Source organism: Chiloscyllium plagiosum, unplaced genomic scaffold, assembly GCF_037043375.1.
Source record: "Chiloscyllium plagiosum isolate Xiang-an unplaced genomic scaffold, Cpla_swu_hap1 HiC_scaffold_1, whole genome shotgun sequence".
Taxonomy (NCBI): Eukaryota; Metazoa; Chordata; class Chondrichthyes; order Orectolobiformes; family Hemiscylliidae; genus Chiloscyllium; species Chiloscyllium plagiosum.
The window spans coordinates 69,847,945-69,864,199 of NW_028270139.1; the positions used below are offsets into that span (position 1 = coordinate 69,847,945).

Genomic DNA, 16,255 nt, shown 5'->3' on the forward strand with positions numbered 1-16,255 from the left:
TTTATAGACCTTGTTGTGGAAATTAGCTGCCAGTTTCCTATCTTACAATTGTAACGATATATCAAAAGTACTAATTGACTGTGAAGCATTTTTGGACAGAGAAAACAGAAGCATAATGAGAAAGTAGTAATCAATAGTAATCCAGAGGCCCAGACTAATGCTCTGTAACCATGGGTTGATTGCCCACAAAAGCAGCTGGTGGAATTTGAATTCATCAATAATTATAAACCTGGAGTATAACACTGGTATCCAGTGATGCTACATCTGGTTCATCAATGCTCCTTTCAGAAGGGAATCTGCTGTCCTTACCCAATCTGACCGACACGTGACTCCAGACCCACCGCAATGTAGTTGACTATTAACTGTCCTCTGAAGTGGCCACTCATTTCAAGGGCAATTAGGCACGGGCAACAAATGGTGGTCTTACTAGTGACACCTACAAACCATGAAAGAAGTTTGAAAAAAGACATCTTATCATCATGCAAAGTGCACTATTTAAGCAATTTTTTCTTTCTTTTCCTTTTGAATTCCAGTGTAAAAGGGAGCTTGAGCTTCTAAGTCCAAGATATCAAATTCAACAATCATGAAAATAGTTCTAATTACTTTTTTCTCCAAAACTCAACAAGAGAACACAAATTAGCACAATACTTAATGCTATTCTCTCTCCTAAGGGACAAAATTGAAGAATGAGTGAATCTTGCTGATTTTCTGTTCAAAATAGTAGAAATATGCCAGGTTACCAGGTAAGAGCACCTCGCTTGCTTTCAAGAAAACTGTTTATTTTCCTTTGTTGATCATTTTTTAGAATAACTTGCCATACAGATACAATGTGCAGATTTCAAAAACAAAAGGAATGCAGTAGGTTTAGAATTGTTTATTGAAACTATATATCTCACTTTAAAATTGATTCATTTGACAAAAAAAACTTTTGCAAAAATAAACATCAGGTAATTAATAATAAGCCATTCAACATAACTTCATTGTATTGATCCACTCTTGTGGAGAATGATGAAAATAATTCACAGAACTCAAGAGCTATTAACATTAGCAGTTTTCAGCAATGAGCCAAACAAAAGTTTTAACTGTAAGTAAAGGGATAATCCATGAAGACTTCATTTCCAGTTAGAGTTCTTAGTGATTATTGAGGCTGACTGCATTGTTCTAAGAATATCACATGGTGATATACTTGCATTTATATACAGCTTACCATGTCAAAATATTCTAAATTTCTATTTCTTAAGTGCAATGATGGATGAGTTTAGCTATCTACATCAATGACATATTTCAAATAACAGTGAGATAAATATCCAGGTTTAAACAGAAAGGAATGGGTTCTCTATTTACATTTTACTCTATTTGTCCTTTTGTCTCTTTAGTACATTTATAAAAGCATCTTTTGGTATCTCCACATTGCCAATTTTTCTCATCCTTCTCTTTCCTTCAGCTTGCCTCTTCAGAAGTTTCATTTTACGGGTTATGTCCCCACCATACTGAAAATAACAATAAGAACTTTTAAACATATCTGCAACAAAAGTGGGAATAGCATATCCATTCTTATTTGTAATAAAATTTACAACCAGTATTTGAATTCACTAGAAAGAGTAATTTAATCACCAGTGTATAAAGCTTGTTAAAAGCAAGAACCAATGCCCAATCTATTAGTTGTTCAACTGAAGCCAAATAGGCTAAACTTTAACACAGAACAACTCTCACCTGGTGGATTTTTTTCATGAACTTGTCATCGAAGGACAAATTCCAGTAGACAAGCCATTTCATCATTATAAGTATTTGAGTACATAATTTTACACTACCATTCCGACTCTTCAACTTTCTTTTAAATTTTCTGCCAAACATTAACAAAAGTCACCTAAACTCTACACACAGATGAATTATAGACTAAGTGTAACAACTTTGCATCACAATATTTACACTAACTAACAAAGTGAACACTTTGATATGTTAATAATCCTGGGTGACATTTTAGTTTCGAGAGTGTGGTGCTGGAAAAGCACAGCAGACCAGGCAACATCTGAGGAACAGGAAAATCAATGTTTCGGGCATAAACCTGTCATCAGGAATGCTTCCTTGGATGCTGCCTGACCAGCACCCCTCTCTCAACTGTGATCTCCAGCATCAGCAGTCCTCACTTTCTCCTGATATTTAGGTTTGTCATGAACAGAGAATTTCAATTTGAACTTCAGAATCCTGCAACCATGAGGCTGCAACATCGGACAGAAGCTGCACCTTCGATAGAACAATCACTATTTGTGAATTTTCTCCAGGCTTGAGGTCCAATTAAGGACAGCAAACTGGCTCTTGAAACTCAGACCAATCAGCAGGTGGTTGCAAGGAAAATTAAGAGGGTGATTCAAAACTGATATGAACTTTTTAAAATTAAACTAAAATGACTTTTGTGGTCAGGCCACCATTTTGGACGTTGTGGATGGAAGGGAAGGGAAGTTGTAACTAGTTATGAGTATTCGGATCAATTTGCCAACTCAGTAAAGCATGCATATGACACACAGTATTTATTCTTAGATCCCATCATCGCAGGATTACTGTTTCAGTATTTAATTTAGCTCTGCAAATTAAAATCAGTAAGTATAATTAAAGTGCTTGTGAAACATTTTCAGACATACTAATTAGAATCCCTCCTTAAATGTCTTCCTTGAATTCCAAAAGTCAATTTAAAACAATTTCAAATTCAGTTTAAGTAGATTCCAAATTTGAACAAACTTGGCATAACTTTGTTTGTGCCTGATGTACATAAGCCTAATTTTCTTACTCTAGAAAAAAATGTAACATTTGAAAAAAAACACTACTTACACATTTTGCTAATACATTCTTCCTCACTGCTTTAATACTGAAAAGAAAAAAAAACACAAATATTCTATGTAGAAACATATTTGCCATTGCAAAGAGGAAAAATGGTCAGGATTTGTTTTCATTCTGAGAAACTGACTTCAATTGGCAGTATTCAGACAGTTCCAACTAAAGTTGAAAACCCAGAAATTGTTTTTAGCAATTCCCTGATTTTTCACATGGTTCAATATTCTACCTTCAGTATTGGCCAATAACAATTAAGCAATAGAAAACAGCAATTGGTTTTAGAGTCTCAGAGTCATATAGCACAAATACATGCTTTGGTTCAACTCATCCGCACTGATTAGACACCCCAATCTGACCTAGTCCTATCTGCCACCATTTGGCCCATACCCCTCTAAACCCTTCCTATTCATATACCCATCCAGATGCCTTTTAAAATGCTCTAATTGTACCTGCCCCCACCATTTCCTCTGGCAGCTCATCCCACACCACTCTCTACATGAAAATGTTACCCCTCAGGTGCTTTTAAATCTTTCTCCCCTCACCTTAAAACCTATGCCCTCTAGTTTTAGACTTGCCCATCCTAGGAAAAATACCTTGGCTACCGTCCCTATCCATGCCTCACATAGCTAAAAATCACACAACACCAGGTTATAGTCCAACAGGTTTAATTGGAAGCACACTAGTTTTCGGAGCGACGCTCCTTCATCAGGTGATTGTGGAGGGCTCGACCGTAACAGAATTTATAGCAAAAATTTAGTGTGATGTAACTGAAATTATACATTGAAGAATTGATTGTCTGTTAAGCCTTTCATCTGTTAGAATACAGTGATAGTTTCACTTCTTTCATGTGTAAATCACAAAACCCTTTTTTTAAAAGTTGCATTCTCGGGTTAGCTGTTAACAATGGTGATAGCTAGACAATATGTTGAAGGTGTTAGCCCCCTGTGTTCTCTGTCTATGACCTGATGTTTAGATTGATTCCAATCTAAAAAGTGAAATAATAGAGTTTTACATAATTTACATCACACTGTAAATTTTTGCTATAAATTCTGTGTTACGATCGAGCCCTCCACAACCACCTGATGAAGGAGCGTCGCTCCGAAAGCTAGTGTGCTTCCAATTAAACCTGTTGGACTATAACCTGGTGTTGTGTGATTTTTAACTTTGTACACCCCAGTCCAACACCGGCATCTCTGAATCATCACATAGCTAACACTGGGATACAGAAATTGCTGTTTAGTGTTTGGAAATGGATAACAGTTACACATTACTATTTGATGTGAACTTTGACTTATTTATGCTATTAGCTATGTTGCTAAAAATCCTTCACAGACATGCTGTGTTGAATGAGTGTAATTAAGTCTTTAACAGGCGCATTAAGGTCATAAATACTTCTGTGCTGAAAATGTGTTGCTGGAAAAGCGCAGGTCAGGCAGCATCCAAGGAGCAGGAGAATCTACGTTTCGGGCATGAGCCCTTCTTCAGGAAAGTGTGCCAAGCAAGCTAAGATAAAAGGTAGGGAGGAGGGACTTTGGGGAGGGGCGTTCTCAGAGTCTCTCCTCCCTACCTTTTATCTTAGTCTGCTTGGCACACTTTCCTCATTCCTGAAGAAGGGCTCATGCCCGAAACATCGATTCTCCTGCTCCTTGGATGCTGCCTGACCTGCTGCGCTTTTCCAGCAACACAGTTCTGATCTCCAGCATCTGCAGTCCTCACTTTCTTCTATAAATATTTCTGTGACAACCTCACTTGCCCTGAGAAAATAAATTTTATCTTTTAGAATGCCAAATTCTCTATTTAATATCAAACATGGAAAAGATAATAAAACTGCTTTCCAAAGTTTATATTTCACTTACCTTAGTTCCATGTTTACATCTAAATTTTAATTTCACTTTCTGCAAAACTGTAGAATATGAATCTAACTATCTGCCTATTACCACCTATCTTGGTACCTGTGGGTTGCTTACATTGCTGACCAATTATACAGTTATAGATACTAGAGACTCCTACACCTCAATGAGCAGTCTCCTTCAATATCAGTGGCGAGTGCTACCATTTTGTCACTGACTGCAAAATGTAAAGCAGTTACTTCGAAACCAGTCGTAAAATAATTCAAGCAACATGATATCCACATATGACTGAAAACTTCATATCTGTAAATGTTGGCAGCACTGTGAAACTGACTTAAAAGCTCTTTAATAATTACTTAATTAACAACTGTTCCTCAAAGCTATCCTTAATATGGCTCACGAGTCTGAACTATTGACAGGTCTGATAACATTAAGGCTGACTTTAAGTTTAACCCGAATGCATATAGCATTATATAAGCAAAAATTCAGTATTAACATTTCTTCATTCTCATTTTACGTTAATGTAATTTATCAAGACACGATGTGGCTCAGTTTAATTTCTGTATCTCTGTTAGAAAATCAATTACCGATTTCCATTGCTTAGTCATTATACTGAAGACAGAATACTTTCTTCAAGGAAGAAAATGGTATCTATCCAGCATTAAATCAGAGATGTGTCATGCTCCATTTCAGGAGCAAGGCCTTCAAGAAAGGGCCATGCAAAACAAACTTTTTTTAATAAAATATTTTCAGACATCCAATTTATAAAATTGATTCCAAGTGGTTAGTTTCATTACAATTTTAATTTCACTGCAATGAGGCATACTTCTGTTATGCAAGTCGAACAAATATGCTTCAGAAGTGATACACTGGCAGTGAAGCAATTTGTGTTATTATGAGGCTATGAGAAAGGATTTACAAAGTCAAAGTTCTTAAGGTCTATTTCTTGGGAGTTGGTAAAAAGTCTATTTCCAGAGGAATCACTGCTTTACAGAGTTAGGATAACGTAAGGTGAGATAAAGCGAAATGCTAGTGAATGAAGGAGATACTCACGTTTCTCTTGCTATAACCTTGCTGCCTATTGCTGCCTGGATGGCTATTTCAAAAAGTTGCTGAGGTATTGTGTCTTTTAAACGTTCTGCTATTGCTTTACCAGTAGAATAAGCCTTTTCCCTGCAAGTAACCAACGAATGCTTCAAACATTTTATTAAAGAAATAGACAACCTAAGACGATCTTTACATATCTAATTATTGACTCTGAAGGACTACTTTTGCAGTCTACTTCACCACCAAGTATTGTACATGAGTCAGAAAAGCATCTGCAAAGCTACAACATTCAAGTCATAACAGTACATTATTTAGCAGTGCATGACTTAGTTAGTAAATGGGAAAGCAGGACTGGACTCTGCTGGCACAAGAGTGGGGATCTTGTGTTGTATCCCATCAATTTAATTTGCTTGTCACATTTAAGCACAACTTGAAAATGGCACAATGAAGCAAAATAGCACATCAAACCTAGATGAAAGGAGGGACAAACAGTGTATTTAGAGTCACAGAGCCATTAGAGAGATACAGCACAGAAACAGACCCTTCAGTCCAACTCGATCATGCCGAGCAGGTATCCCAACCCAATCTAGTCCCGTCTGCCAGCAACTGGCCTATATCCTCCAAACCCTTCCTATTCATATACCCATCCAGATACCTTTTCAATATTGTAATTGCACCAGTCTCCACCACTTCCTCTGGCAAGTCATTCCATACATGTACCACTCTACATGAAAAGGCTTCCCATTAGGTAACTTTTATATCTTTCCCCTCCCATCCAAAACCTCTGCCCTCTAATTCTGGACTCCCCCACCCAGGGAAAAGACAGTGTTTTTCACCCTATCCATGCACCTCATGATTTTATAAACCTCTATAAGGTCACCCCTCAGCCTCAGATTTAGACACGCCAAGGAAAACAGCCGACAGCCCCAACCGAATCAACCTCTCCCTATAACTCAAATCTTTCAACCCTGGCAACATCCTTGTAAACCTTTTCAAGTTTCACAACATCCTTCTAATAGGAAGGAGACCAGAATTGCACAAAATAAGCCAAAAGTAGCCTAACCAATGTCCTGTACAGCTGCAACATGACCTCCCAACTTCTGTACTCAATATTCTGACCAATAAAGGAAAGCAAACCAAACGCCGTCTTCACTATCCTATCTACCTGCAACTCATTTCTTCAAGCAATTAGAATAAAGGATTAAGAATCAATCGGGGGAAAAACTGAGGGCTCAGCAAATTCAAATGGATGAATTCAACGTCAAATTAGACCCAGAAAGAAAAAAGGAGAACTGGATTGAAGGGGAAGTTAAAAAAAAATTAACAAGTTTGAAATCTCCTAATATATTTGACAACCTAAAGGACTGAGATTCTGTAGCTACAATTGTTCAGTCTAAACACGTTAATTGGCAGTCATTACAATAATCACTGTCAAAATTGTATTTGTTAATTATTTAAACTAGAGGACAGTTTTATGGGCAATTAACATGCTAATAAACTAATATCACAAAAATGCTGGGTTAATGGGGGAGTTTAAACATCATATTTAGTTTTCCAAGATATTTACGGTGAAGTGCAACAATTCATGGTAATTTGCAATTCTGTGGGCTATCACATTCTCACTACAAGTTGGCTGATTTGTTTATTAATAATAATGTTAATCATTTATTATTTATCACAATCAGATCTACTACAAAATGAGTGAAATCATATATCAAACAGTATTTCATATGCGAAGATTTGTAGCTCGGGTGCTCGTTGTTGTGGTTCTGTTCGCCGAGCTGGAAGTTTTTGTTGCAAACGTTTCGTCCCCTGGCTAGGCGACATCATCAGTGCTTGGGAGCCTCCTGCGAAGCGCTTCTTTGATGTTTCCTCCGGTGTTTAGTGGTCTGTCCCTGCCGCTTCCGGTTGTCAGTTTCAGCTGTCTGCTGTAGTGGTTGGTATATTGGGTCCAGGTCGATGTGTTTGTTGATGGAGTTTGTGGATGAATGCCATGCCTCTTGGAATTCCCTGGCTGTTCTCTGTCTGGCTTGCCCTATGATAGTAGTGTTGTCCCAGTCGAATTCATTTTGCTTCTTGTCTGCGTGTGTGGCTACTAAGGATAGCTGGTCGTGTCGTTTCGTGGCTAGTTGATGTTCATGTATGCGGATTGTTAGCTGTCTTCCTGTTTGTCCTATATAGCGTTTTGTGCAGTCCTTGCATGGTATTTTGTACACTAGATTAGTTTTGCTCATGTTGGGTATCGGGTCCTTCGTTCTGGTGAGTTGTTGTCTGAGCGTGGCTGTTGGTTTGTGTGCCGTTATGAGTCCTAGGGGTCGCAGTAGTCTGGCTGTCAGTTCTGAGATGCTCCTGATGTATGGTAGTGTGGCTAGTCCTTTTGGTTGTGGTATGTCCTCGTTCCGTGGTCTTTCTCTTAGGCATCTGTTGGTGAAGTTGCGCGGGTATCAGTTTTTGGCGAATACCTTGTATAGGTGTTCCTCTTCTTTTTGCAGTTCTGGTGTACTGCAGTGTGTTGTGGCCCTTTTGAATAGTGTCCTGATGCAGCTTCGTTTGTGTGTGTTGGGGTGGTTACTTTCATAGTTTAGGACTTGGTCTGTGAGTGTGGCTTTCCTGTATACTCTTGTAGTGAATTCTCCGTTCGGTGTTCTCTGTACCATCACGTCTAGGAATGGGGAGTTGGCTATCCTTTTCTTCTTCTCTCGTGAATCGGATTCCTGTGAGTGTGGCGTTGATGATCCGGTGTGTTTTTTCTATTTCCGTGTTTTTAATGATTACAAACGTGTCATCGACATATCTGACCCAGAGTTTGGGTTGAATTAGTGGTAGGACTGTTTGTTCTAACCTTTGCATAACTGCCTCTGCTATGAGTCCCGAGATTGGTGATCCCATGGGTGTTCCGTTGATTTGTTCGTATATCTGGCTGTTGAATGTGAAGTGTGTTGTGAGGCACAAGTCCAGTAGTTTAAGTATGCCATCTTTGTTGATAGGTTCAGCGTCCTGTTTTCTGTTCTGTATGTCCAGTAGGTTGGCTATTGTTTCTCTAGCTAGGGTTTTGTCAATCGAAGTGAACAGTGCCGTCACGTCGAATGATATCATGGTTTCTTCTTTGTCTATGTGTATATTTCTGATGATGTCCAAGAATTCCTGTGTTGATTGTATAGTGTGTTTGGATCCGCTGACCAGGTGTTTCAGTTTCTGTTGTAATTCTTTGGCCAGTTTGTATGATGGTGTCCCTGGTAGTGATACTATGGGTCGGAGTGGGATGTCTGGTTTGTGTACTTTAGGTAATCCATAGAATCTGGGGCTGTTGTTGCTTTCCAGTTTCATTCTTTGTAGGTCAGCTCTGGTTATCTGTCCGTTTTTTTGTAGATTCCAAGGTATTCGCCAAAAACGGATACCCGCGCAACTTCATCAACAGATGCCTAAGAGAAAGACCACATACCACATACCACAACCAAAAGGACTAGCCACACTACCATACATCAGGAGCATCTCAGAACTGACAGCCAGAGTACTGCGACCCCTAGGACTCATAACGGCACACAAACCAACAGCCACGCTCAGACAACAACTCACCAGAACGAAGGACCCGATACCCAACATGAGCAAAACTAATGTAGTGTACAAAATACCATGCAAGGACTGCACAAAACACTATATAGGACAAACAGGAAGACAGCTAACAATCTGCATACATGAACATCAACTAGCCACGAAACAACACGACCAGCTATCCTTAGTAGCCACACACGCAGACAACAAGCAAAATGAATTCGACTGGGACAACACTACTATCATAGGGCAAGCCAGACAGAGAACAGCCAGGGAATTCCTAGAGGCATGGCATTCATCCACAAACTTCATCAACAAACACATCGACCTGGACCCAATATACCAACCACTACAGCGGACAGCTGAAACTGACAACCGGAAGCGGCAGGGACAGACCACTGTAAACACCGGAGGAAACATCAAAGAAGCGCTTCGCAGGAGGTCCCAAGCACTGATGATGTCGCCTAGCCAGGGGACGAAACGTTTGCAACAAAAACTTCCAGCTCGGCAAACAGAACCACAACAGTATTTCATATGTGGACGACCACAAAGTTCAGATAAAATGGGAGCATGGGGAATCCTTAAACTGTCCTATTTAAGTAGTTATGCTTAAAGGCTGCTGGAATTTATAGCGAATGTTAACATTTTCTCCCATTTTTAAAATCCCTCCAAAGAAATGCAAAAATGGTCTTAGATGCAAGAATGAGTCCAATAATCAGCGTAGAGGACATGCAAGGGCCTTATGGCATTTTCCCACCTTTAGCAAGTGGCAGTTATATGTAAAGGTGAGTTCATAAAAACCCAGCAAACATAGCCCTAACAGAGGAAACTCATCCAACACTACTCATTAGCATGGATCTCCAGGCATGGAAAAGGTTACCTGTCTTCAGGATCTCCACTTTAAAGATCGACCATTAAATAATCTCTAGAAAAGTTATTAAATACAAAGCTACATATTTGTAAAAAATAACCACCCAAATATGAGATACAGCTTGATACATGATTTCACTTATTATGTAGCAAATCAGATTTTGATAAATAACAAATGACTGATTGAATGTGGGCATTTGTTCCATAGGGCACAAAACTTTCACTCAGTAACTACATTCCTACAGAACAAGATATGCACGATTGCATTCAATAACATTAGGGAAAAAAGGATTTGCTCTAAATTAATATTGAGTTGCTACCTGACCATATGCACTGTTACATACATCAATGGGTTTTCTGCAGGAAGCAGATTAGCATCTTCATTAGGCGTTGGTCTACAAAGCTCACACTTTTTGAAAATTACAACGTTTTTCAGATTGTCCTTTGGAGACTAAAGAAAACCAAAGTACTGGAAGCAGGATCATTGAATATTTTGGAGGAAAAGGTAGATGAATTCTTGACTAAGAAGGAAGTCAAAGGATATCAGAGTTAGCTGGAGTTGAAGCTAACCAGATCAGCCACAATCTTATTGAATGGTGATGCAAATTTGAGGGAGCTAATGACCTCCTCCTCATTCATGTGTGTGTAACAGCAGGAACTAAAACAGAAATTGCTGGAAAAGCTCAGTACTGAAGGGTCACTAGCCCTGAAATGTTAACTCTGCTTTCTTACCACAGATGATGCCAGGGCTGAGTTTTTCCAGCAATTTCTGTTTTTGCTTCGGAATTCCAGCATCTGCATTTCTTTAGGATTGTTTTTTTTAAAAACCATAATAGTCGGAGGTTGCATCAGCAGAAACCTGAGCCTCTGTAGGTTGTTTCAGAGCCTTGACCTATAAGACATGTGTCCAGCATTAGCAAGATGCAAGTGTAAGTGCACATGTTCAGGAGTTGTTTAAAATTAAAATGGAGGTGTGTAACATTATATAAAAGCCAAAAGACTGTAGACACTGGAAATTAGTAACAAAAACAAATTGCTGGAAAAAGTCAGCTGGTCTGACAACATTTGTGGAGAGAAATCAGATGTTTCGAGTCCAGTGAACCTTATTCAGAACTGATGGCAGCGAGGAAAGACATAAAATTGACTCCAAGCTCCAAGTTTCATTACGTTTTTGTGTTGTAGTGACAGTTCCTTGGCCCCAAAAGTTAACTGATTTCTCTCCACAGATGCTGCCAGAGCTGCTGAGCTTTTTGAGCAATTTTGATTTTCATTTGATTTATAGCATCCACAGTTCATTTGTTTTTTTTTATTTAGTAAATAACTCTGATTGGCCAGCTCCATCATACTAGGGTTTAGGTGGTTTAAACTATTAAAAATACTTTTGCTGACTGCTCAATTATTGAACCCATCGAGCTGTATGGCTGCTCTGCAATTTATTAGTTTTTGTAAGGGAAAACTTTTAAAAGGATTTTCATAAATTTAAGTTTTTGAAAGTTAACTGGTTGACCTGGATCAGATCTGGAAAAATAGGGAAAAACATATAGAAGCAAATAGCATGTTTCCAGAAAAACATGTAGTGTAAAGGTACGAACCTGTGCACAATTGTCGCAAGTTCCTCCACGCACTTTCCATTTAGATAAATGTCCATTTTAATCAGATCAGCCACTTGGTATCCTGCATCTTCATAGTCAAAACTACAAGAATAAATAAAATGCAAGAGAATAGTTTGCATAAATCCCAACATTAATTTAGTAATATGACCATCAAAAATAGGAGTACAAGTAGACTACTTGGCCCATTGAGTCTGCTTTGCCATAAAATAAAGCCAGGATTTTCTGCCTTTACAATTGCCCAAACTGACTGCTGTTCTTTCTGCTAATTGGTATGAGAGCTGCAGAGTGGTTGAGCTAACTGACTGTGGTACATGAAGTCAAAACAGTGAGTTCAGAGGCTATGTTGCCTACTTAGTTTGAACAGGAATAGGTGTGAGGAGTGGATCTATTTACTGGCATCATCAACGTAGATATTAATGACATTGGCAGGATAAGACGTGACACCTAGAGAACAAGAGGAACCAAATACCAAACAAGAGGTACCAAACGCCAAACTGAAGAGATGAACCTCAAATCTCTGGATTAGCTGAGCAATATGCCAATTGGCAGTTGGCTTATAAGATTAGTGAATAAGATTGGTGCGAAAGAAGTGGGACCCCATTTGTGGGACAGAGACATCAGCACCGTGAAAATGGGGAATGCACCATTGTGGCATTTGCACCAGAGCTGTTCTGGGATTAGGGTTCGAGCAAACCGTACAATTAGGGAAGCAGAAAAGACTTTAAACTAAACAATAGAAGTAAGAGGTCAGACATGGGGGACAGATGTAGTGAATCTGGGTGCTGTCTAGCAGAATGACAAACAGTAACATGGGAAATGAATGAGAGAGAAGAAAAGAAGTAACAGTGAGAATAAATCTAAGAACTAAACAATAATCAAGGCTAGACATTACTTAGCTTAAAAACATCAATGATCGGATTGACTTCTGAGGAATGGTTGAAAAGACTGTTTATTTTCATTTAGGTTACTTGTGAGTGAGGTATGACTTGATTGAAGTATTTAAGATCCTAATGGTTTTGACGAGGTTGGTGAAGCTAAATCTCGGGGGGCAAAGTTTCGAAATTGGAGTCACATTTTTGTGATGCAGAGAAATTTATTGTCTCAGGCAATTATGCCACTTTGGAATTCTCTACTTCAGAACTGTGGAGGAAAGGTCTTTAAACAGTTTTATGGCAGAGACAAAAAATCTTGTTAGGAAAGGAAATCAAAGGCTATCATAGGCAATTGGGAATTCAAATCAAACTGATCGGCTGTGATCCTAGTTGAATAACAGGGCAGCTCAAGGGGCTGAATGACCTACTTCTAACCCTGAGTCATGTACTTCATCAACTTTTTATAAACTGCAAGTTTGGCAACCATGCCTGTGACTCTTAGCTCGCAATAATTTACATATTCTTTTACACTACCTATCTGCTCTGAGGCACATCTTTTAATTTAATGCTGAATTTATTTGTTTAGTAGTGGAAGGACAGAATAGTTTAAAATGCTACTTTGCTACTGAGAATGTAAACCTCAATGTTCCTACCTGGCATATCCTGAAGAGAGAGATTTTAGGCTGTCATAGAAATCCACCACAATTTCATTTAGTGGAAAAAGGTATTGCATCATAAGTCTGTGATCATCAATATAAACCATATTCTTCTGAACTGCTCTCCGACTCTAAAATAAATCAGTATTCAGTCAGGAATCCCTGAAGTTAAAACTCTAAATGTAGGTACATTCCAAATATCTCAAAACAGAGCTTAAGAAAATTCAGGATCTCAGTTTTGCTCACTAGCTAAAATCATTGGTCAATAGATTTTAAAATCACATATAAAGTCAGAGGAAAAAAAAAGACAAGAGTAATTCTATGTGGACATTGGGAATAAAAGCAATACTTTATTCTTAAGACATGGAACTTGCAGATCAAAACAGCAAGTGAATTTGGGTTTCACATTGCCTAAGTAATATATGAAAAGGACGCCAGAAGCATAATATCTTGCTCATTGAATTAGAGGGGAATACTTCCTCTGAATAGTAATATGATAACTAGTGACGGTGAGTGATTTTGAGGGGACTTGCAGGTTCCCAACATTCTCATGTATCTGTTGTCCTTGCCCTTCTCGATGGTATTGGTTGTGGGCTTGAAAGATGCTGGGTAATAAGGTTTGGTGAATTTCTGCAATACATCTTGTAGATGGTACACATTGCTGTTACTGAGCATCAAAGATGGTGAGAGTGTATGCCTACTAAGCTGCCAGCTTTGTCCTGGATACTGCTAAGGTGCTGTTGGATTTATATTCATCCAGGCCAGTGTGAAATATTCAAGTCCTGACCTGTGCCTTTTTAGGGAGCGTTCACACTGTTGGGAGTAAGGAGGTGAATTAACTGCTGTAGGATTCCTAGCCTCTGACCTGCTCTTGTAGCTACTGTGATTATGTGGCGAGTCCAGTTGAGTTTCTGGTCAATGCTAACTCCAAGAACGTTGATTGTGGAGGATTCACTGATGGTAATGTCATTCAATGTCAAGGAACTATGGTTAGAGTTATTCTTCTTGAAAAAGTCATCGCCTGGCACTTAAATGGCATGAACATTACTTGCCAATTATCAGCCAAAACCTGGGTACTGTCCAGGTCTTGCTGGATTGACATGAGTGCTTCAGTATCTGCGGAGTTGTAAATGGTGTGCAATATTGCTGATGACAGCACAAATATTTCAACTTCTGACCTTATGATGGACGGAAGGATAATTACTTAGAACATAAGTACAAAATCAAGTTATTTAGTCTGACCAGCAAATGTTAGTGCTAAATGCTCCAGACAAGTCGGTAGGTATTGGAATGCTGAGTCACCAATTATTGTCAGACGATCTCTGATAGTTTGTACTTGATGACCTATAACTTCTGTCGTACAAATATAAACTGAAATAAATATTGTTCCAACACATTATAAACCATTGACATCTGGGGTTTGGCTTAGACCAAAATTACAGATTTAATAGTGAGGGGTAAAATACCTCATCCCATGTCTTTCTTCTAAATCTCTGGCTTTCCAGTTTAACATGGTAGAATGTTTAGTAGTGATCTGAAAGGCCTGATTCTAACTGAACCATCAAATTCAGCACCGCCTTCCTAACCTGCAATCTTCTTCCCGACCTCTCCGCCCCCACCCCAGTCTGACCTATCACCCTCACCTTGACCTCTTTCCACCTATCACATTTCCGACGCCCCTCCCCCAAGTCCCTCCTCTCTATCTTTTACCTTAGCCTGCTGGACCAACTTTCCTCATTCCTGAAGAAGGGCTAATGCCGAAACGTCGATTCTCCTGTTCCCTAGATGCTGCCTGACCTGCTGCGCTTTTCCAGCAACACATTTCCATCTCTGATCTCCAGCATCTGCAGACCTCACTTTCTCCTCTAACTGAACCATCCAAGTTAACTGTTGGCAAGGGTCTTGTTCACAAATGGATGGTCTTCTTGGATGAACATGACCAAAGCTATCCCACAAGGTCAGCAAAAAGCCATACTTGTTTTGTCAGTTTGGAACAGATCAGATAAGGATAGCAGATTTTCTTTCTCTAAAGGGCATTAGTGAACAAGATAGGTTTTTATGACAATGGATAATGTTTCATGATTACTGTTAGACTGGTTTCTTTTTAACTCTAGATTTTATTAAATGCAAATTTCACCATCTGCCATTGTCAGATTTGCATGCACATTCTCACAGGATCAGCCCGAGTCTCTGAATTACCGGTGCAATGCCAATACCATTGTTTCACCTACTCCTATAAATCCTGTTCAAGTCAAATCCTGATCAAGGATCTGCTGTGGTGATACATAATAAAATAACAATATTTTGGAAACATGGGTTCTGATACACCTTTTGTCATCTTTGATTAAGAATATGATCGGTAAACATTTTAAAAATGAATTAAAGTGTACCTGACACAGTGATATTATTTTTCCAATGTAATCATCAGGAGTGAGGATAGTGCCAGTAACTATTGGTTCCAAATATTCTTTAACATGCAATCTATCAGGAAAATGGCATGGATTTAAAATCGTAATTTCTTCTTCTCCGTACTCCTGAAGCAAAGGTATGTTGTACAGTTTGATTTCAAATCTTTAAAGAATATCAAAACAGTAACTTGCTTAATGAAATTACATTTCAAAATACTTGGTATGCAAGTGAATTTTAAAATATTCCACCTTGATTAATTTGCTTGATGACAGAACTGCCTTGTATGGAACAGTAGGAGCAGTAAGAATAACTGATGCATAATACTCTTGTTCCAAGCGTTGATTGAATACCTCCATGTGCAGAAGTCCGAGAAAACCCAACCTGGCAATGAGAAAGAAGCACTTACTTAAAGAGTACACTAAAATTGATTTTATCTTACAGGCATCATAAATGTACAACTACAGCAAGTTGAGAGAAGTGATTAAGGATAGCAAAACTAACAAAAAGGTACAAGGAATTAGAAATATATTTCCACAAAGCAACACTGGAGATTCTGG

General features: G+C 38.7%; 1 protein-coding gene across 3 annotated transcripts in view; it reads right to left on the reverse strand.

Moving 5' to 3' along the window:
• Positions 1 to 859: 859 nt before the first annotated feature.
• Positions 860 to 16,255, reverse strand: part of guf1 (GTP binding elongation factor GUF1) — a 30,794-nt gene continuing 15,398 nt past the window's right edge. For all 3 annotated transcript variants that reach the window (XM_087987782.1, XM_087987785.1, XM_043691848.2), the window contains 7 exons: positions 15,947 to 16,079; positions 15,680 to 15,823; positions 13,287 to 13,420; positions 11,741 to 11,842; positions 5,733 to 5,852; positions 2,827 to 2,863; positions 860 to 1,490 (listed from right to left, as the gene is read on the reverse strand). In XM_087987782.1, coding sequence (XP_087843908.1) covers positions 1,353 to 1,490; positions 2,827 to 2,863; positions 5,733 to 5,852; positions 11,741 to 11,842; positions 13,287 to 13,420; positions 15,680 to 15,823; positions 15,947 to 16,079 — 808 coding nt within the window. In that variant the 3' untranslated portion in view covers positions 860 to 1,352. The remainder of the gene's footprint in view (positions 1,491 to 2,826; positions 2,864 to 5,732; positions 5,853 to 11,740; positions 11,843 to 13,286; positions 13,421 to 15,679; positions 15,824 to 15,946; positions 16,080 to 16,255) is intronic.